At 50.2% G+C, this 22,822-nt stretch overlaps 1 protein-coding gene across 9 annotated transcripts in view; it reads right to left on the bottom strand.

Moving 5' to 3' along the window:
* Nucleotides 1-22,822, bottom strand: part of SHROOM3 (shroom family member 3) — a 143,456-nt gene that overhangs the window by 2,092 nt on the left and 118,542 nt on the right. For all 9 annotated transcript variants that reach the window (XM_038178963.2, XM_072038014.1, XM_072038011.1 and 6 more), the window contains 6 exons: nucleotides 19,256-19,387; nucleotides 13,330-16,585; nucleotides 10,285-10,361; nucleotides 6,027-6,926; nucleotides 4,441-4,956; nucleotides 3,480-3,630 (listed from right to left, as the gene is read on the bottom strand). In XM_038178963.2, the coding sequence (XP_038034891.2) occupies nucleotides 3,480-3,630; nucleotides 4,441-4,956; nucleotides 6,027-6,926; nucleotides 10,285-10,361; nucleotides 13,330-16,585; nucleotides 19,256-19,387 (5,032 nt within the window). The remainder of the gene's footprint in view (nucleotides 1-3,479; nucleotides 3,631-4,440; nucleotides 4,957-6,026; nucleotides 6,927-10,284; nucleotides 10,362-13,329; nucleotides 16,586-19,255; nucleotides 19,388-22,822) is intronic.

Here is a 22,822-nt window from a genome sequence, read left to right as displayed (position 1 = left end):
CATTACATGAAGATATATTTGTTCCATCATCAATGAACATCTTCAAAAAGAGCATCCAATTTGGTTTGCCATATTCTGATACCCAGATGCATGTATCTGAAAGAGGATAACCGTAGGCACCTTCCTTCAAAAGGTTCTGTTAAGAGAAGAGCTACAACCACATCTCCTGCATCTTCCCAGCTCTCCGTCCCAGCCTGTGATTCCTTGTTGTGATCTTACATTTTGCTTGACCCAGAACTGTATCTAACAACTGGCAGAAAAATTATTTTAAGCCATATTATTAATGACATGACAGCAGACTGAGCTGGCACTTGGTAGTTACAAAGCTCAGCAGGAAAGAAGGAACTGCCATGTATTTCCCCCTCTTACGGTACCCTGCAAGTCCTGACTGCTCCTTACTCCACTGCCTCAGTGTTGAGGTGTAAGCCTCAAGTTCAGCTGTGGCCGATGAGATATCACCAATACTCCCTGGTTGTGCAGACTCTGCCTCACGTGGAGATGCACCAGGCAAGCATTTGCACCAAAGATGCTCTGATTTTCTTAGTGACTGAGCAAAGACATAGAGCACGCACTCATTTTGCGACAATGCTGGCAACTATTTCACTGACAAAGCAAAGGAGGCCCCCAGGGTTCAGTCACTCCAGAACCGCCACTGCTGCACGTGTGCTGGAGATCCTAATTTCTGTTAGGATTTAGAGGAGAGACATATATATAGAAAAGCAGAAGTCTGTGGCCTGGGGTTTGCAATTTTTGCTTCCATTCTGTCAGAAGTGAGAGCATAGAGAGCAGAAATAGCTCTTGATACAAGGGTTGGGCTATGTTCAGTCTCTTTTATGTACTCTTCTACGTTCAGTCTCAGTTTATTTACTGATGAGGCACCATTATATGTATGTTAATCTATTCTGCATACTGATGCAGGATTAAACAGAAGTAAATCTCAAACTTGCCTGAAAATATTATCTCAAAGTTTACTAGCACAGTCTTTTTTTCCATCAAAACTGATGCTAATTTCAAGTGGGATTGAAACTGTACTTCAAAGGAAAGAGGATCTTTAAACACTGGTCAGGCTGGGGGCTGCTCTTGCAGCCAAGAAATGAAAAGCACTGTTGCGGCAGACACCACTAGATGGTACACTCTGTGCATGCTCTGGAGCTCACGGGCTTCTGGCTGCACTAGTCCACTGGCAGCTTCTGCATATATACAAAAGCTTAATAAAATGTGAGAAATATTTTCTTAAAACAAGTGCCAGCTACCAGGTTTATGCTAGAATAACAGGTAACTAATGCCATTTCTTAGTAGAGTAGTCAAGGAGGAGAGGAGAGAAAAAGCGATCTTTTACTACATCCCACCTGCTAGGATAAGGGACAGCCAAAACTCCTTTACTTGGATTCTCCCCTCAGTATGACAGGTAGTATCCAGGGACAAGAACCAACACTTGTCTTTCCTTAGCCTATGATGCCAATGCCACTTCCAAATGAAAGATCCGAGGTCCTAACCAATTAATTACCAGACCAACTCCTGTGGCGAAGGGATCCAATCTCAACAACTATGATGGCAGGGGAGAAAACCCTATTGCTGGGCTCTGTGGGCTGGACAGAAAGTCTGGCATTGACCTCTGCAGGTTTTCAGGAGACCTGAGCTGCTCAGAGGTGGCCGTCACTCCACCTGCTCCAAAAGATCAGCACAAGGTGCAGGCCTGCTTTACAGGACTGCCAGGGGCGAAGTACCTTTGTTCTTGAAGGCCTGGGAGCTGGACAGGAACTGCTTTGTATTCATTAATCAGTGACTCTCCTAAGATCCCAAACCAACATAGCTCTTTTGGACATTTACAATGGAAATGAGCATAGTTTACCCAAATGACCTCTCAGAGTAGCTGCCTTCCCAGATAATGCCTATGCAAATGTCATTTCACATAGGCCATGAACATGCCAGGCAGATCTCGCTGTCTGGGCCTAATCACTCCCATCGATTTCTGTTTTTCCATGCCAACGTAACCTTTGAGGCCCAGGACGTGTCTTCCAGTGGCAGGCACACATTTACTTGCAAGCCTGTCAGATTCTTGCAGCATGCCTGCTGACTCCTTGGAGCATTGTCCTCCTTGTATTTCATCAGCAGGCAGGCAATTTCGAAGTGAACAGCACCCCAAGAATCAATCAAGTACTAGAGGCACGGTGGGCTGTGATTACCTCTGAAGCTGCACACTCTACAACCAGCAGCTTGGGCCAGATAAATCAAGCAGCATATGACACACACTTTATCCATACACATGCAGGACCACAGATATTTGTATTAATGGCAGGCACTGAGCGTCTTTAGACCACTCCAGTAGCAGGGTGTGACAGCTCCTAAAGACCTACCTGCATCTCAGATGCTCAAAGAGCTAATCTACTCACTCACTGCTGATAATTTGTGGTATGGAGCACGTCAGTGGAGATCTCATTGTATCTGTCACTGTATTAATGCCTAGTAGGGAGCATCCTTTGCTTAGCACATAAAAGCTGAGAGCAGAAATGGTAAGGCAATGTCAAGAAAAGAGGTAAGCTCTCCAAGTCAGAGCTGCAGGACAAACTGCACGTTTCCAAACACCACCATGTCAAGGTAGGACTTTTTAGATTTACAGGCAGGCATAGCTGCTTTTGACGTGAAGGTGATAGGTGTGTAAAGAGAGGCAGAGACACGCAAGTAACCTGTCTGTGACTCCTTGAGATGTGTGAGCTTCCCAACTTATCTTTAATTAGCAGGTAACCAATGTGAGACAACGACAGGATCAAATTAGAAGGCCCTGCAAATGCCCTGGAAGGCAGAGCATGCAAGCCTACAGCAAGAATCACGGGGCCATTCCTCAAATATCGCCTCAATACAAGAGAAGGAGGTTTCCTCCTCCCCTGCCCTGCTTTACCCCTCCCCACCCAAGTCATCGCACCGAGGCTGTGCTGACTGAACTGCTGAGGAGCACAGTTTTCAGTGCATCAGTGAAAACAGTAAGGCGTGGAAAAAAGGAGTAACCAACATTCCTCTGGAGGTGGTGTGTGCAGGCAGCAGGTAAAATGAGTAAATTGGCTCTGGTCAGGAGGAAAATCATAGGGTGAAACCTCACGCACCGAGACAGTGCAGTCACCAGCTGGACTCTGTTCCTGTTTCTAAGCCGAGCTTGCTGAAGTAACTCCACCTCTGCCTTCTACTTCCTTGCTACGGGACAGGGACTGTCTCTTACAACCTGTACGCTCACCATTTGGCACAACACAGGCCAGCCTCGGGGCTGTGCGAGATTTGTACTCAAATGTGCAGTCAGATTAACCCTCTTCACTCAGTCTGAGTCACCCCAGTGAAGCTTCACAAGCAGCCTAAATGCATCCAGCCCCCGTGCACCTGAGGACTGTATCAGCCAAATGCTGACAAATAGAAATGCACTTTACTTCAGGGTTTATTATTATTTCAGGAATGCAAACAGCAAGTGATGGTGTGTACTTGGAATTTACCTTCTTCTCATTGATGTCCAGCAGCTCCTCTTCCTCCCCTGCTTCTTCTGGTAAGTCTTTGATTTTATTCAGCAGTTCTGCTTTGGGTGCTGAAACATTGTAATAGGCAGGGCAGGTGACCAGGGTTACGGGAGCTTCCTTTTCTTCTCTCCTACACCACAGTGAAGAGAAAGGAGGAGGTCAGTCTGAGCCTGACTTTTCCCATGCCTAGATCCATGGTGTTCCAGCACTCCCTGCTTGGTACCTTCTCAGTGCTGCTAACCACGAAGGCAATGGCTGATTCTCACCATCAGAGGGTGCACCTCAGCCGCTTTCATCGCTCTCCCTGCGCAGAACGGCACAGCTGCTCTGCTTAAGTGTTGACTGGTTAACTGCTCTGACCAGGAACAGATCCTTGCTAAGGAAAAATCAGCTCAGCTCAGCTGGTGATGAGCAAACTGATCATTTTATTTGGCACCATCATGCATTACCACTCACTGCTGTGTAGTTCTCCAGCTATCCTTTGGAAGTCTCTGCTACACTGCAGGACTTGGGCTGATCTTTTTGTCTGTCTGTAGTAAGAAGACACCCCCACCCCTCCTTTCAAAACTGGGCCTCTCATGAGCTTTCTGCACACCATTGTTTTGGTCCTGATTTTACTGTTGTACCTGTGTTCTTTGGACTGAATTGCTTCTGATTACAAAAATTTAGAAAGCAAAATCAAACAACACCTCCAGAGATGGTTCCTTTCCTGTCCGGTCACCAAGCTTGGCATTGTTTTCTACGTGGCCCAGAGAAGTGAGCTCAAAGGCCACGCACAGTCAAGCTCACGAGAAAGGGCATTCAGAAGCCCCCCTTATGCCTAGGACCTGAGAAACTCACTCTGCCAGTGAGGAAAAATTTGGCAGTCTTGTCCTTAAAAGCAAGCAAGCAGTGAGTTCTGCTGTGACATTAACCCAGAAGCCAAACAAAGAGTGCTTACGTGTTATCGTCTGCTGCTGTCCTGATAGATTTCTTCTGTGTCATCTTCCTTTTCATGTTGTTCTCCTTCAGCAAGCTGGTTCCACTGGGGAAAAGCCCTTCCATTAAGTCCATGGTTGTCTTCATTTTGGAGTCTGGATCCAGGATATCAGCCAGAGACTTGTCTTTATGGACGATCTCTTTTGCTAGAGCCTCTGACTTAAGGTCCTCTGGGCTCTTTTTCTTTGTCTTCACTGGAGGAGCTGTGCTGAGTGTCCCAGACTCTGGGCTGCCCTTTTCTGACTCTCCGGTGTTAGCTGCTGGCTCTCTGTGGTTGCTTTCAGGTTGAGTTGTGGGCTGTCTATCAGAGCTGTGAGGCCCTTCAGAAGAAGCAGGTAAGTGGTGCTGCTTATCCACAGCAGGTGGAGAACTAGTCCTCTTTGATGCAGGCGGTGAGAAGGACCAATTCTTTTCACCGATATTCGTGCCCAACCCTGATATCTCCCTCTTGGCCAGGGCTTTGGGAAAGCTTCTGAAGCTGTTATGGACAGAAAAATTCTGTGAGATGAAGGTAAACTTACCACACAGGATTTCTGTGAACAGATGATGAAGGCCTAAGACAAATATGTTTTCTTTCTCTCTCACTCATTTCTGTCTTTGCATTTCAACACAGAAAAGCCCACACTATGAAGCTACGGGTGCCAGATGCACTTTGTGCCCTTAACCTGGATGCTGCTGTTCTGTCATTCCATCACAGAACCAGCAAGTGACAAGTCAGTTTGTTTTCTGCTCATGGGATGGGGACATTGAATCCCAGCACCTTTGAATGCCAGCATGAGCAGTCCACACTTGATTTGCCCTTTTTTTGTTGGAAAAGCCCTGGCCAGATTCTTCTCTGACAGAAGGATCCCTCCTCTTTCCTTGGGAGCAAGGGAAGCTGTGCTGAGTTAAACCAGCTGGGCACCCAGCCCAAAATCCCATCCTTCAGGAAAAATTCACTATACAGAGTTACTGTGACATATTTGTGTTGTCACTTCTTGGCACGTGTTCACTGTTTCATAACAGGATTGTTTCATGCCAGGTCTAAAATGTACTCTGGGAAGTCTAACAGTTTGGAAAAAGACAAATTTTCATAGTTCTCTCTCAAAACGCAATGACTGGATGGAGTAAGCAGCCATTTTAACTCTTCATGCTGGAGTGAGTGAGAAGCAACCCCACTGAAACCCTCTAAGGAACTGCAGGGAGAACGAGACCAGGGTATTTCCTCACTCATCACCCTCTTTGCTTTGCCTGCTAAGCACCTGTCAGTGCATCTGCTGATGGACCACAAAACTTTTTGTCTTCTAGCTTTCTGCCCTGCCCCGGCCACATCATTTAACAATGCTCTTGGCAGCCAGCAAAGCCTAGCAGCAGCGAGTCTGTCTGTCTGTCCCTCTCCCCTTGTAATGCGTGCAATCCTCCGCAAGCTTCCCGCTCAGCCAGCAGCTGCGGGTGGGTTGTGGTGGCACGCGGAGCTGTGGAGGTCAGTCACATTCAGCTGCAGCCCTGCATATCTTACTGTATATGGCCCTGCAATGCCTGAGACGCGGCGTGACAGCTCTCCCTTACCTCGCTTTGTCCTCCTCTGGGAGCCTGGTGGATTTGTCTCCAGCTGCCCCATGTCCCTCAAGAGGAGGTGGGAATTCCTCTGTGCCGTTCACAGAAGTGCAAGAGCTCAGCTCAGGAGGAAGAAGGGGTGGCGGTGGGGGTGAGAAGGGTGGAGGGATGCCCCCGGGCTGGGAAGGCATGACAAACACCTCGTCGTCTTCATCGTCCTGCAGCAACGGCGGGGGTGTGAGCTGGAGGCACGACTCCGAGATCCGGAGGTGGGTCTCCTGGGGAGAAGGAGTTTCTGGGTCAGAAGAAGTGCTGCTCTGTGTCGGCAGGGACTGCCACCTCTGGGAGAACCTTGGCCCAGCTGGTGGAGGAGACACCACAGCTGGTAGTGAGCTGTTGTCTTTGACTGAATGAGCCCACATCACTTTGGCTGGGAGGGATCTGTGCTGCAGCCCTGCTTTCCTTCTCCACATGATTTCTTCTGCAGGAGACTCAGGGGATCTATCCTGAACAGCATCCAGAGACTGTGCCCGTGTAGCACCACTGCTCTCAGGGGGAAGAGCATCTCGCTTGGCATGGTGCTGTCTCAGGGCCTGGCCATCATCTGCAGTCAGAAAGTCTGAGGGAGTCTGTGTGGGCGTAGTAGGAGAGGACCGGCCGGATGCATATGGATTAAGAGGAAGGAACGTGGGTTTAAAGCCTTGCTTTTGCTCTGGATAGTGACTCCTTGCCTCTGTTGGAGATGGGACAAATGCAGAAGTCCTGGTATCCTGCCTGGAAGATTCTGAGGTCTTATGGCTCTCGGTCACTGTGGAGGACCTGGTGGCAACCTCGCTACCATGGAGTGGATGGGGATAATAACTTGGAAACGCCATTTTTTCAGAGTGGCTTCTTTCTTTCTTGCTGAAAGACCTATAAAAAACAAGAGACAAACCACTTTAAGATTAACAATTAATCAATGGGCAGGAAAAGCTACTGTGCATCTTAAAAACCAAGTTAGACGACCATTTGAGGCCTGTGTCAGTGCCTGCTGATCCAGGTGAGGTGCAGTTAGTTGTGATACTGAAGGGAGAGGTGAATGTAGTCTACTAATTTCCACTCCTACCCACCATCTCACATCACTTTCAGTGTGTGCTACATCACATACATGTGCACACACACACACTGAACATTACAGATGGGGTAGGTACTGACCACACTAAGGAAGACTACTTGACATTATCTACCACCAGAGTCTATTCTCAATTGCTGATAACTTTCACAATTTAAGTTTTATGGGCCAAACATTTGCCATTGCATTATCTGTTCCTTTTGGGAAGGTACAATTGTAATGATTCGACTGTCTTCAAGAACAAAGTGAAGCAAAAAATGCAGTATTTTGACTGTGGAGAAATATAAAATAATAATAAAAAAAGCTCTTACAACCTTGGGATCCCATTAGGAAAAAGAGTTCCATTTATATATGCAGGTGTTACACAAAAAAACAAAGCCAAGATACTTCAACCACAACAGGATGTTACGGCTGCAAAGTCAGCAGATTAAATTATTCTTTCCATGCCTTGTAAAATGTTCTCATGTGAGTCTGAGAAATAGTATCTGGCCTTTGAAGAGAGGATCCTGCTCAGAATATGTTGCCAAACCTACTTGCTCATATGACAATTTAGCTGGAAAACAAAATGAGCTGTAATAATAGCGCTAGCAGATGCAAGAGAAGATGGCCTAAAAGCATGAGGCCATACCATAAAACAATAAAATACAATAAAGCTGAATTGCCAATGCATTTTCTGTTCTCAAGATGCATTGTTTGAACAATCTAATGCTGCCAGCCCGTGATGTTTGAGACTTGGAGCCCAAATTTGCTCTCAGGCGTGCTGGTACAAATTAAGAACAACCTTGTCAAACACATGGGTCGTTCTGGCTTTATTCTGGTGTAACTGAGAATAGAATTTGGCAGCCTTTGCCTGGGGGTGGGGAAACTTCCCAGACAGACTGATCTTGGTATTGTCTGTGGTTCCTGGACAGTAGCAATGTGTATTCTTTTCAGATGCTCAATGTTTGTCAGAAACACCAGATGGTAATTCTCTAATTTAAAGCTCTGTCCTACTGTGGAGGCAACTGTGGCTTCTAAACTGGCAGAAAAACAGCCATTCCCAACAGGGCTTAGGAGCCAGCACCTGCGGGGCAATGTAAGAGCACAGCATGTGTGGCAAGACCAGATGATTGCTGACCAGGGCTTGTGTAACTTGGCCATTTGATAGTTTCCCTTCCTCCATCAAGAGAGGCAGTAGAGATGGTCCCATCTCCTCTCCAGCACATTAAACAGCTGTGTCCCAAGGGAACACAGAAGTGTAATTCCTACTGCTTGACACTGCCTCCCTTGAAGGGCCCAGGCATGCAGCATGCTGCAGGCAGAGGTAGGATGGTAACAGTTACATGTGAGAAGACCGGCTAGAAAATAGCTACTGGGGGCTGACGATCACAGGACGAAGATTTGCATCTCCTGAGAGATGGATTAAAGATGCTGCAGTAATCCCACAGCCCAGATGGTGACATACGCACTCACACTGGAGCGGGACAAGGTTCAACGTCACCCGACAGCAGAAATCCTTCTGTGAATCACTGGCATACGGTTAAGGTCCTGAGCTACCCGACCCTTTCAGTCTGCAGAGGATTCAGATCTTGTTCCCACTCAGAGTTAAATGGAAAACTGCCTATGGCTTCAGGAATGCACAGGCAGAGCCCACTCACTTCCTAAACTCATGCCCACTCTCATTTAGTTCACTCCAAGTTCAGCAACACAAAACCCACTTCATTTAACAGCCAAGGCTCACGGGGAGTGCTCTGCAGCCTTTGTGCTGGGAACCTGTGTCCTGAGAGTCAGTGGCTTTTTCCTGTCTTCTCCCATCCTTTTGTTCCATCTTTTGGGAAATCCAAATTTGATCAAGAAAGGAAAGCAACATCACCCCTCCCAGGAGAAAATGCTCGCAGAGCATGCACGATGTGTGGCAGAAACATCATAGAACCGTTAGATTAATACCGGTAATCTTTGTCCAATGAAGCATGAAGATGAGAAACCTGTATTTCATGCCACAAAAAACTTTTTTTCAGTCTGGCTGTTCCACCCCATTACTTGGAAAATAGGCTAGGTTAAAAAAATAAAGTAGAAAATAGTGAATTGAGAATGATGAAATGCAAGCTCTAGAAGAAATGGGAAGGCAGGATGAACTAAAAGCTGTGTTGTTCTTTCAGGAAAAAAAAGGAGAAAGTTGGTCCAAATTGAAGAGAAAGAATGTGTTTTAAACAATCATAAAAGGACGTGCCTGAAGGCAGAACTCTAAAACAACATCTATGTCTTCTTAGGGGCAAAAAATAATAGCCAGTAAGATCCAGCTAGACTAGGAGCCTTCCTCTCCTTCCAGCTGTCACGGTGAAACCTTTGGAGACAGCAGTGTTAACTGCCAGTGTGACAACGGAGTGGGACAACATTTACTGAAAGTTTGTAAGAGCTCCTCTGTGAACAATTCTTTTAGTCCCTCTTGGTGGTTTTTACTGTAATATGACTTAGCTGTTTGGGCACTCGGAGCTCAGGGCAAACAGCTATTTATTATTTAAAAGTAAATACAGCACGATCAACTTCAGTCCCAGGGAACTTCAAAACAATCTACTGCTAAGCGGATGGTTACCTAAGTCCTAATATTATGAGTTTTATGATTACACTTTTCTATTTTTAAAAACATTTCTCTCTCCTGTTGCTGAGCAAATGTCCTGCCTGTGCAAAATAAAGCAGCCTAAATACAAAGCTCCCAGATAAATGAGATCTCTCCATTTTAGTCCACGCAGATGTTCTCTTGCTCTGGTGAAGGCAGCACCCTGCACTGGAGAAAGTCAGACAGAGTGGGGCAGCCTGGTAGTTTTTCCTTTCGTATCCTTCAGTTAGGATAACGTCTGGAAGTGAGTTCTAAGAGCAGATCAAACACATTTTGGAAGGTACATAACTTGTGCTGCTGCAGAAACAGGCTCAGAAATGGCAGGATTGCAGAGGAGGAATTTACAGTGAGTTAATGTCTCTAGTGGCCAAAAGAAGCTCTCAGCAACTTACTCCTTCTACCTTTGCTGGGCGCAGCACACCCAGAACCGTGTCCACACAGACATTTGCTCTGGTTTGTCCCTACACACCTGCTTACACAGACAACACATTGCAACTGCTGCTGGCAGCAGGGTGACAAGAGCTGGCCCTGCAGCAACAAAGGGGACATGAATGTACACCTACCTGGCTCCTGCGCTGATCACGTAGAAAGGATCTCTCACCATGGCACCAAATTCACTGCTTTCCCTTCTCAGCAGCTCCTGGAATGCAAAGGTGGAGTTAGCAGCAAGCAGGAATCAAAAGGAAGTAACAAAACACTGGTGCTTCCTCCTAAGAAAGCATTGCATGTGCCATATAGTGCTGGGTGGAAAACTGGGACCTGGTGGGCAGACATATCCAGGTGAGCACTTTCTGAGAACCTCTTGGCTACTCCTCGCCTCTTGTAAGAGAGCTTGCCCAAAGGTATCGGTGGGACCTGTGTGCTCACTGCTGCTTTGTATGCAAGCAAGAGGCTGAGACATCATTAAAACAGCCTGAAACAGGGAAATTGAGCAGTGAGTGAACTGTGTCCAGTGCAAAATCAGGACCAAACTGCTGCAGAGAGGTGCTGAATGCCACGTAGGTTGGAAACTCCAGACACAAGCAGAGGTGCCACGCAGGCTGGTACTTGGTTCTTTTGAAAACTGAAGTGCAGGACCTACCTCCTCTTTAGGCACTTATCTCATCTAAAACCAGAGACATTTTGGGTTTGAAATAGCTTCATAAATCGGATTCTCTCTGCCCTACAGCTCATGCCATAGGACACCAGACTGTTACGAGACATGAAAGCAAATGCTGTGCCTGCTTTTGAAGATGTTGGTATTTTCTCCCAGATGACCTTTTCATCAGCACAGAGCATTTCAGTGCTTGTTCCCCACACCCCTAGTTGTTTGCTTCTTTGGACAGTGCTGCTGCAGGGCAAGGGTAAGAGCAGATCTTGATTTAGGAGGCCAGGAGCTGGGAGATATGCGGGCTGAGACAGACTAAAAAAGCAGAAGGGAAGGAAGGCTGAGAATCTGCTCGGAAGACTAGAGCTAATAATTCCACATGGCTATCAATTTCTTTATATCTTTAAACAAATTCCTGCAGTGACATTGCAATGTGATTTATATGCAGCCTGCAAGGAACATTATACACTGTACACAAGGCCCTGAAAAATATACAGTGAGGCAGACAAGTCTGCTGCTAAACTGGAAATAAACATTTCCCACAAAAAAAAAAAATCACACGAGGTCTCCAAAAAACCACCCTGTTGCTTTAGCTTTATCCATGACTTTTGTAACTGTTGTTTTGCATTGGAGACAGTTCAGAAACAAACTGAGCTAAGAGCACTCAAATATACTTCCTTTACAAACAGACACATAGTTGGGTGTATATGTTTGAAGTCAAACATGCCTTCCTGAACTGGGACTTCAGAACATGCTTTTCCTCACTCCAGAAATGGGTACAGACAAATCACTCTGGAAAACAGCAGGAAGGGCTTTACCCTCTTTCTGGACTTGAACTAAGACCCTGTGAGTGGGTCTGCACCGCTGTTCATCGTCTTCCTTGAGTCTGCTTCCAAAAGGCAGAAACTCTGCTTTGTCTGCTGAACGTATTCAAGATTAAAAATGAGCTGACAGGGGGAACATAAAGATCTCAAGAACTTCCCTGTCTGTCCCCTGCCTGAGGCAGCAGGCTGGGGAGACACGAACTAGGGCTGCGTGTTGTCCAACCTGGCACTGAGAAGTACATTGTAGTGATTTTCCTCTAACTGGATGTTGTTGTTGTTGTTGTTGCTGCTGCTCTGACTGTTCCTGTAGGCAGAGGAGTTGCAGTGTGGTTTTCACCCTAACTCTTTACTGAGGACTGTCCTTCCACTGAACACAAGGCTTCAGGATGGGCAAGTGCTATGCAGTTGCCCAGAAGAGCCTGTAGCCTCGTCTGGAAAAACACTGGTGATGGGATGAGACAGCAGTGGCTTTGGGAATACATTCTGGTCACTGGATAGCCACAAGCTGCTTTTGCATTCTCTTGTTTTAAAAATGTAGCAGGGGATCTGAGGTCTGCCGAAAGAGGACCTTTAGAAGGAAGCACACAACAGGTCTGGGAGGACGGCTCCTTCCCCTGCTCCCTGGTCTGGGCTGTGTCTGAGAGCACAGCGGAGCGCTCTCACTGTAGCCCCCTTTCCATTACTTCACTCAGTGCCACTTCGCTGCACCTCGACTTGTTCTGGGCCAGCAACAAGTGGAGGAACAGCAGGAGGTGTCCTGAGTCTCAGCTGTCCCTGAACTATGCGAGGCTGTCCAAACACTCGGACTATTTGCGAGAAGCCTGCCCACCCGTTTGGGTTGTTTCCTCCCCCTCCCTGTGATGGAGCCCAGCATCAGACCCACCACTGCTGCAAATCTCCGCGGCTCGCCAGCTGCGAGGACCTAAATAGGCCCGACCAGATTTCAGCCAGCTGAAGAGCTGGCCTGGACAGTTGTTCTTTAAGTAGTTCGCCTGTTTCTGCTATTTACTGTCAGCAGAGGCAGTCAAATTCCCCGTTGGTGACATCAGTGCAATGTTCCCAGCCACCAAGCAGGGGACGTGGAGAGAGCGGCCGGCGTCTGCGTGGGGTTTTCTCTGCACTGCTTCCCCCCAGGGCTGGAGGCAAACACAGTGGTTACTTGGCCGTGTCTCTGCCCAGCACTTCCCAGCACTGTCGGCCACAGTGGGAGCTGGGGCAGAGCACCAGAACCTCAAGCAGCCTTTGAGGTTCTCTGCTTTGCACTAGGGAAGTGAAACAAGAAGAGCAGCAGCACCAGCGTGTGACCACCTTCATGGCACACCCCACCAGAAACGTCCCAGTGCCTCCCCAGTGATGCTGGCAGGTGAACTGGGACACCTCAGCTGGGTTGGTAGGGGCAGGAAGGCCACAAGCACGTTATCATCAGCACAGGCACTGAAATGCCAGCAGCTCTGAAATCCCTGAAGCAGCCCCAGCAGCAGGAAAGCAGAGCAGCAGCAGCACCCCACTGGCAAGCGCTTAAACCAGCGTCCCGGTGATGTAAATGGAATGAACGGTCTGCACTTCAACAAGCATTTAACCTCTGCAATCAAAGGAGTAACTGCTGTGACAGAGCAGCAGTCTGTTCCCTGATATCCCCCCTCTTTCCCTGGTCTGGAGAGCCCTGCTTTCCCAAACACGATCCCATTTGCACCTACCTGGTGCTTCTTATCCGCTGTGGGAGACGATCTGGAACGCGTGTGCACGGGGACACACCCCTTCCTCTGCTGATTGTCGCACCTGTCGAGCAAATCTTCCACAGACACCGACTTCCCAGATTTCCTGGCGGAGGGTGTTTCGAAGCCCTGCTCCTGCTTCCCAAAGCAAGGCTGGCCCCGCAGGCCCAGCGGGTCTGTCTGCGTGCCTTTGGTGAGCTCCGTTTTGGCCCTGTGATCCCAGCACCGGTCTGTTTTGGGGCGGCTCGTGACCAAGCCGTCCCGGTGCCCTTTCTTCTGCTCATCTCCACTCACATCAAAGCAGCCCATGAGCCCGGGAGGAAGGGTAGAAGACATCCGCCCCGTCCTGCCTACCCGCTCTACCGACTCTCTGCGGCGATAGAGGTTCTGGTCCTGGAGGGAATTCATGCTGGAGGCGGAGGAAAGGCTCTGGCTGTCCGGGCCTCCTGCCTGCAGGTAGGAGCTGTGGGAGCGCTCCCTGAGCAGCCCAACGTCCTGCGAGGACGGCCGCTTCCCCGTTTTGCGCTCGATGTAGTCGGCGAGGGCGTTCTGCTGGAGCTGCTTGAGCTCCGGCTTGGAGAGGCTGGCCGTGGAAGAAGCTTTGCCCTCCTTCTCAAAGATCTTCCGCCTGTCAGCCACTGTGTGCTCCGGGAAGACAAAATGCAGGCTTTTCTTCTGGAAGGAGAAAGGCGACGGCTCCCCGTCGGAGATGCCCACCTCATTCATCTTCTCCGGCTCTGAGTAAGAGCGCTTCTTCTGCTCCGCGGTCAGCCGCTTTCGGCCCCCGATGCGCGAGACGTGCTGTGCCTTGGTGTAGTCCAGGGCAGAGAGGCTGCCTTCCGTCGGCGTCACGCTGTGCCTCTCCTTCGGGGTGTGGGGAGACGCCGCTGTGCTCCTCATGCCCACGTGGGCCGAGGCAGGCCGCTGGGCTGTCCTCATGGGTGTGCTCCCAAAGGGGGGGCTGATGCGGCGGAAGGAGGTGGCCCGCAGCACCCGGGACTGGGCGTCTTTGATGCTGTTCCTGTAGGCCCTGTTGAACGGCGTGTCCAGCTGCGACCCGTGGGCATCCTGGACGTTGTCCTTCCAGAGGACTTCCTTCTCAGGCTCCCCTCCCAGCTGGAACGTGCTTTTGCTCCGTGGCAGCGGAGCCGCCCTTGTTTGCACCTCGTTTTCAGCAGACGGGCTGTAGAACTCACTGCACCTCGTCTGCTTCGCCGAAGCTGCCATCTGCAGCTCCACGCAGTGCCAGTGAACCTCGTCCAAATTCCCATTCCTGACGGAGGGGCTGGACACCCTGCCCAGCTCCCCGAGCAGCTGGACGGGCTCGCGGGAGCCGAGCTTGCAGCGCGTGTCCTCCAGGCTGTTCAGAGAGCACTTGGTGCCGGGGGGCTGGCTCGCCCTGCTGGGCCCGTAGTGCTGGCCGAAGCTGGGAACACCGGCACTGTGGGGCCGCTGAGTGCTTTGCTCTCGCTGCTCAAACTTGCTGACCTTCTCCAGTACAGAGCAGCGGGACTTGATGGGGTCTGGCTTTCCGTAGGGAACGCTCTGGGTGCTGCTAGAACTGAGCTGGCTCCTCCCAAAATCAGAGGTTTTCTGGTGCTGCAGTGAAGGGGGCTCTTCGTATTTTGGCTCGGCAGCATGGAATGGGGCCACGCTCGTGCCCTCTTCCTCCTGCCTCGCAAAGGCCTGCAGGTCTGCATCACTCCACTGTTTGGGCCCCAGTCCCCTCTGGTCCTTCTCCTCTTTGCTGTTCAAGGACAGCTTGACGCTGGAATAACCCTCACCCGGTGGTGTCTCCTTTAGCTCCGAGCTGCTTTGCCTCCTGGCGCTCTCTGCAATGTTCTGCAAGGAGGAGAAGCCGTACTGCTTGGCCTTGCTGTGCCCCCACTGGTGGGGAGCGGCAGCGTCTCTCTCGTTTATCTGCGTGTTGCCATTTCTGTCCTCCTGGGATTCAGCCACCCAGTCCTCTCTGGGCTGGTAAGGGCTTCTTCTCTCACCAGCATCCCTCGGCTGGGGCTGCGGGGCTTGCAAACTGTGTTTGGAGGCCTGGGTAGTGCTTGCGGTGTCACGGTTGCTGTGTGCCACCTTGTAAGGTGGCAGCAGCTCCTCCTTCCTCGACGTGCTCAGGTAGACTTCTGGGCCTGCTGTGTTAGGTTTTTGCTGGACAAGCTTGGCTGCGGCATCGTGCTTCCTCTCAGCGGCCAGGGGCTGGTAGAAGACGGTCGACCTGTTTGCAGTGCTTTGGTTTCCGTTCTCGTCAAAGCCCAGCGTGCTGCTGGCTGCACCTTTGTCGTACGAGATGGGAAGAGACGCAGAGTAGCCACTTTCTTTGGCCAGAGCTGGATAAACCGTCCCGTTACTGCTCGCGGAAGGCTGGGGCACCTGGGCATAGTGCGGCTCTGGGGAAGGCACCGGGTAGACCCCTGTAGGCAGCAGGGGCTGCCCAGGCTGGGAGTAGCTCTGCTTGGGCTTCACTGTGGGGCTGCTCTCGGGGCTCTTCTCCAGCACCGTGTGCAGGTGCCCTTCTCCGAAGTGGCTCTTGAGCAGCGGCCCCTGGGAGAGGGTGCTGGCAAGCGGAGGCCAGGCCCCTTTCGGCTGGGTTCGGCTGGGCTTGTTCAGATCGAGGCCGGAGCACAAACTGGGCCTCTCATGATGCCTGGTGGCTGCGTAGCTGTCGCTGCGAGCGGGAGGCAAGGGAGGCCCCTTGGGGGGCTGGCTCTCACTGTCCGAGGAGCCCTGGGCTGGCTGCGCCCAGGAGGGAGCCGCGCTGCTCCGGCTGAAGCCGTGGAGCCTGCCGTGGCCGCGGCCATCCAGCGAGGCCCGGGCCTCACTGCTGGGAAGCAAGGCAGAGGACTTCACCTCGTACTCCTCCGAGATCCCTCGCTGGGAGTCGTAGACCGTCTTGACGTACCTGATGTCAGCCTGCCTCATCCCCTCCTGCGGGCCGCCCCGGGAGTGCACGCTGTCTGTGGAGCAGGAGTGCTCCTTGCTGAACGGCGGGGCAGGGTACTCGGGGATGCTGGAGTTGGTGGAGAAGGAGCTGTAGGCCGAGTCTCTCTTGCTGTGGAGGTGGGAGAGCTGGTCAATGCTGTTGGTGGATTTGGCTGGGGACAGGTGACACGGGTGGTAGCCAGGGGAGGAGTGCTCCAGGCTTTCCATGCTGCCCCGGGAGCTGTACTGGTCAGGACTCCTCCTCAGATAGCCATGCTCGTAACCAGAGAGATCGCTGGTCGAGGAGCTGGGGAAGAGCGAGAGAAGAGAGAAATCCCACTGTGAGCGGAGGACAGGCACAACAACTTATAAGTGAGCTCAGAAGCAAGATGTTTAGCTTTGAGAAGTGCAGATGAAAACCCATATTTGGGCCTTGCTCCATCCCCTGTTTGCAGTCATCCCAGTTCACAAAGAGGAACTGCTTGACATTGCAACACATGGCTCTTATTTACCACAGCGGGGAGGGAGGAGGGAAGCACAGACAGAAAGACAGGGCATCTCTGGAGCCAGGGAGGATCAAACCCACCCATCAAACCTATCCTAAGCACTTGGAAAGCTGAATGAGGGCTGATGCCACCGAGGAGGAGGAGAGGAGTTCGAGAGGAGTTCTGGGGGGAATCTAATCTCTTCCTTTTTTCCCCATTTCATTCCTTTTTATGGAGATGAAGGCTATGCCCTGGCAGGCTTCCTGGAAATTCAGCTGTCCCGAGGATAGTTTGTTTGCTGCAAAAAGAGTAAGCTGACGAGACAGAGAAGAGATGCATGTGTTTGTGCGTGGAGGCAAGTGGGGGGGGGGCGACAATATTAATGGTTTGAGAACAGCCCCCTCACCGTGTCGCTCCGCAGGTACAGGGGCACCTTGGCACCTGCTCTGAGAAACATACGTGCTGACAGAGGATTTGTGGCCTCCAGAGAAATGTTCAGAAAGAAGGATGTTCGGAGATCTTTCTATCAGCTGGAAGGGAGCTCCTTGTGCTGGATGCAGGTCTTGTATACCTCACATGGGGACATCACAAATTTCTGAGGAGTTTCCCCCAGGCTAATCTCTCCTCCCAGACTCCAGCAAATGCAGGGAGGATTGTGGAGTGTAGCCCAGTGATTTCACTTTCCCTCCCTCTGTTCCCAGCTCCCCTCCTTTGGATACGGCTCTGTCTGGTTCCCTGTGCAGCTACAGGTGCCATGCTGGCAGAGCCACAGGAAAGCAGCAGGAGAGGAGAAGCTGCTGTCCCACACAGGGCTCCAAGCTGCAAGCAGGAATGGAGCCTGGGGCTGCCAGGGTGCAAGCTGCAGCCCTGGCAGGCAGAAGAAAGGCAAGCTCCATTTCTATGTGCCTCACCATTTTTATGTGCCTCACCCTGCTGGGGTAACAAACCCAAAACTGCTTCATGCAGCAGGGCAGCTGGGGATGCACAGCAGCCCTGGGAATTAAGGTGCCTTTTCTGGTTTACTCATCTGAATGCACCACTAAATGTTTAACAAAATATTTAAAAAATCTCCCTGGCAATGCCCAGTGCAGCTGTGGCCAGCTGGCCACTAGGTGTTCCCCGTGCTCCTCTTCAGGCTCCCAGGAGACAGCCAAATGCTCGGCCAGGAGCTGTGGCTGGGAAGCAAAGCCCTGGGGTGGGAAACGAATACACCACAGGATGATCTGTGCCGAAGGCCAGTCAGGAACATACATTTGTTCTGTAACCACCTGCTCACTTTTTTTTAATGCCACGTTTTCTCTTTCCTCCCCTCTGCCCAGGCTGTAGAAGAAGTGAGGTTTAAATCCCAGTGGCTGTAAGGAGAATTTCCTGCTCCCCAAACCCTTCTGCCTTTCCAAGGAAAATGCTCAGAGGGCAGAATTTAAACTTGTCCCCCCAGAAGCTGTCCCAGGGCTCACCCCCAAGTACCTTCTGGTGCTGCTCAGAGGGGCCAAAGGGTTTGTCTGCCCTGGGTGCTCCTCTCCTTGTACCGAGCACTCCTTGCACTGGGACCACATCGCTGCTTCCAGTCTTCCTCTGCCACAGTCCAAAGCCAAAACCAGAGGGCCCTCACGCAACCTTCATTTAACAGCACTGAAGTTACTCGTTTAGACTTCTGGGGGCTGACAAACCACCACACTGACTGCCTAGTTATGGTAAATCTGACCCCTGCAGAAGGGGATTGCCAAAAGCAGGAAATCCCTGGCTGAACTTCTCACCCTGGGAGTACTGACAGTGATGCAATTCTGCTGGAGAGCAGCTCGGCGATGATGATGGGTGCAGCAGCCCTGCTGCCAAACCTTTATCTTCCTTAATAGGTTCGGTTTCATGTTGGATTTCTTTTCCCCTGCTGGGGAAATAAATTTGCTGTGTTTCTGCACGGGGACACTTTGCAGGACGCTGAGCAGGACTCCAGCTCCTGTATCAGTACCCAGAGCCTCAGTGTGCTGGCAGTGGGCTCCCATCTTGGCAGGAAGGGGAATTTTGAAAGCAATTCATTGCATAGGTGTTAATCACCTCACAGAGCACTTAACTGAGGAATACACATCTGCTTTATCAGGGTAACCAAAGAGGAAGAGAAACCCTCCTACCTCCAATCCTAACCCTGGCCGTTTGTAAACCCACCAGCTGTATGGAGGCAGACGGTAACATTTTGCCATCAAATCTTTTGTCCCCTTCCTTCACTCCTGAGCCTGAGATGTAGACTGTGACCTTGCAGTCAGCAACACCAAGACGGATACTTGGGTACGAGGCAGAGCCTCCCCGAAGGCAGTGTGACACTGGAAATAAAGACATAGGATTTGTGGGATGGCTTAGAAGCACGCTAGCTTGGGAGCCTGATTCTACACCCACATAAGGTATGTAAAAAGAGGAAAAATAAGAAATAAAAAAAAGCTGGTGGCTCTACGCCTCTGGCTACGTGCAGCACAGGACCGCAGCTGTGTAGTGCTTACCTGGAGTGGTAGGACTGAGGCCAGGGGATGCCAAGCGTGCCCTGAGATATTTGCATCATGCTGGGATCGGGTTGGTTCTCCGCAAGTTTGGTTGAATGCCAGGAGTGAGGTCGGCCTGGAGTTTCACTCCGCCTAGGTAAAAGCAGAAGGATTTCGCATGTAAACAGCAGGCCAGCTCCTTCAAGGAAGAGGAATGTGAAGAAACACCGAGAGGCATTTAAAATTACTAATGCTCACTTCTGTTCACTGCTACATTTTTGTCTTTCCCGAGCGAATCATGAGCCATTCCCAGCACTCACACCACACGTCCCCCCTCGTGTTTGCAAACCAAAGAGCACGGGCAGACGAGCATCCCCACGGAGCAGTTCAGGCTGGGCTGCCTGTGGGACTCCCACACCATGCACCGAGCAGGCTGGCAGCATGGGATTCCTACAGATGCAGAAGGAGAGCTTTTCTCAAAAGGTTCCCTTCATTTTAAAGTGACTGCTGGTGCAGTCATTGAAAGGATCACATGCCACCAGGGGGTGGAAGCCCAGACAATGCTGTTTTGATCTCTCGTGGGTGCTTATAGAAATGCAGGATGAGATGTGACAGCCAGGTGCCGTGCAGCCAGGCAGCTGTCCTGCTGCTGCGTCCTGCACAGCACAGCCAGCCGGGGGCTCTTCCAGTCACCGACACTAAGAAGGCTTCCAGCAGCTCTCAGGAGAAAAAAAAAAAACACAACCAACAACCTCATTTCAAGTACATAATGGTGCAGTGGAAAGTCGAAGCAGGGGTTTAACAATCAAGTACCCTGAATGTGCCGCGCAGACTCTCCTCTGCCCCAGCCTTTGTGCTCGGCTTTAATCCTCCCTGTTTTCCATGGGGATCGCTCCCCTGCTCTAGCACGCATCCCTGCAGTTTCCAACTCTTCCTGCAAGAACGAGGAGCAGTACTGGACCTGTGTAACACCAAAATCCCAAATGTGACAGCCTGAAGGTCAACCTCGCCTACTCCTATAATGCATGAAGCCAAGAGGCGCTGACACATCTTCCAAGTCCTTGTCTCACCGAAATTTTCATGGTGCAGCATGTCCTGAATAATGTAAACAGACTAAAATGCCCTCTGCAGATATAAAACACAGGCCAAGAGAGGACTCTCCTAGCACTGCCTGAGACTGGGAAAAGAAAGGGTACGGGAAAATGTCCAAGGCAAAAACTGCTTGTTAGGGTCAGACTGCGTAGCGGCACAAACTGACATTTGCACTGACTGATGTTCTGCTCCACAGAATTGCGTTGGCAGACACTGAGAAGCAGAACCACTTCACCAGGAGGTTTTCCATGCAGATTTCAGAAGGACAAAGCACTCCCTCATCATCAGATAGAAGAACAAAAGAGGGACACCTTTTTCCTTTCACCATTTGTTGTGACAGATTGTGTTAAGGAGAGCTGAAGTGGAGGTTTATAGGGGGTGAGCTGAACCAAGCACCCTTTTACCATTTCATGTGTAGGTGTGTTTAAAACAGAGCTCTCTCGTTACGCTCCTTGCCCCAAGAAACAAGGAAACTTGCTGGCAGGATGGAAAGCTGGCAAAACTGTTTATTACAAAAACCCCATGCTTTTGCCTTCTCCGTTGCAGAGATTTAAAGACTCTCTTTGTACTTGGAAGGAGTATGAGCCCCCAGCATTAATCTTTTACTTGTGAAAGCACAAGGGATGATCACAAGCAAAGCACATTAGCCCTTGATTTGATCGGTAAAAAGCTTCAAGGAGTAGCAGAGCCAATCCTCTGAGCCACAGATATTTTAAACCCTTTTGGCCAGTATCCTTGTAACAATACAACACACGGAGGGCGAAGCTGTGAACTGAAGTCAGAAGACATGCCGTACCAGCTCAGCGCAGGATAACCTTGCATTGTTTCCACACCTACCTGATCCTGGAAACGTGGATTAAGGGTAACCGAATCTTAGCCGAGCTTAAGCCAAGAGAGGAAGCGCCGCAGTACACATGATCTCCGGCTCATGTTGCAGACTCATGCAGGTGATCTCTGAGGAGGAGGCAGGATGGAGGTACGCGTGCACCGAATGGCAGAGACCGAGGGCTTGATCCAGTCCCCCCTGAATCAGTCAGGAGACTGTCCCTGACACGGAGCTGAGGGCTGGAGAATGGCACAGCCTTGTCTGCGTGTGGGTGTCTGGTGAATGCCAGAAATTCCTACCTTCAGCCTCCTGTGACACCTGAAAATAGCACCTTGCTTCACTCTGCTTCCTTAAGCTTAGTTTATAATTAGTGTTATTATTGCCCAATAAGGGAAAAGGGCTAGAACTGGAGCGTAACACAGCAGTGAGCAACGCAGTGTCTCCAGAACAGCTATCTTCCATTAGGGATCTGGGGGGAGCTGAACGTGGTTCATCTGCCAAGCTTGCAACAGCTTCTGGTTACGCTGGTGCTACTGCAGAGCACAACTGTCAGGAAGCAATTAAAAGCAGCGCACGATTAAACTCCTCTTGGCAAGTGGGGCAGAACTGCTCTTGTAAAACCCACAGTGTCAGATCCTGATTCATCCCAGACAAACTGGCTGAGTGATAAAACTTGCAAATGCAGCAGCTAATTCCTGACTTGAGTGAAGACATAAATAATTAGACCTTTAATTGGTACAAATTTGGTATAGCTCAGTTGCCTTCAACAAAACCAGGAGCAAGAGCTGACACTGTTCTAAGATCTGTAAGATTTCAAAATGCGGAACTTTATTAATAATAATAAACCACCCCATCCCTTATCCTTTATACCTGTTCCTCAAGGGCTACACCTGCACTATACTTGCAAAAGAGTTTGGACAAACATATTAGTAAAAAATTCACTTCAAAAAATGCGGAAAGTGATCCCTCAGTTGTAAACACCCAGGCTGGAAAAGAGACCCCTGGTTCCTCATGGACACCTCCAGTGATGAGGTAACTTGGGCATCCAGGTCAGGCTGGCACCCCAACAGATGCCTCGGAGCAAAGATACTCGGGGCAGGCAACGGAGCTGATGCAATGCTGGCAGCTAACAGGTCCTGCGGCAACTTTAACACTGATGACATAGCAGATACTGCCAAATTCACACCGTAAACTGGGAAAATGAAGAGAAAAAGAAAGCCTTTAATCTTGTCCAGCTGGTGTTATCTGTGTGCTCCTTCTTCCTATCCTTGTCACGGCAGTTTCAGACAGAAATGTGACCGGCACATTAGCAGTCTCCTCGAACACAGTCTGGCAGAGGCTTGATGCAGTCTGGGCTGCGAGGACTGCCCTGACATTTCTGAGGTCCATAGCACTAATAGCTCTGTACCTTTCTCTTATTAGGAAGAACTGAGTGTGTTCTCCCCTGTAATCTCTGTAGAAGACTCTTTTTATGCTTTGTATGCAAAACAGTTATGGAAGCGTACACTTTATAAAGATAGCTTGGCACCAACTGCAAATGAATCAGCACCTAAGGAACAGCCGTCAGAAGCTTTCTTCACAGTGTAACAAAAAGGTTGGGTTATGTTTTTCCCATGCTTACAAACTAAAACCATACAAAGCAACACATTCAGTGTAATTTCTGTTCTTTA

Source organism: Anas platyrhynchos, chromosome 4 (assembly GCF_047663525.1).
Source record: "Anas platyrhynchos isolate ZD024472 breed Pekin duck chromosome 4, IASCAAS_PekinDuck_T2T, whole genome shotgun sequence".
NCBI lineage: Eukaryota > Metazoa > Chordata > Aves > Anseriformes > Anatidae > Anas > Anas platyrhynchos.
Note: the sequence above shows the minus strand (reverse complement) of the source record. Positions and strands in the feature narration are given on the sequence as shown.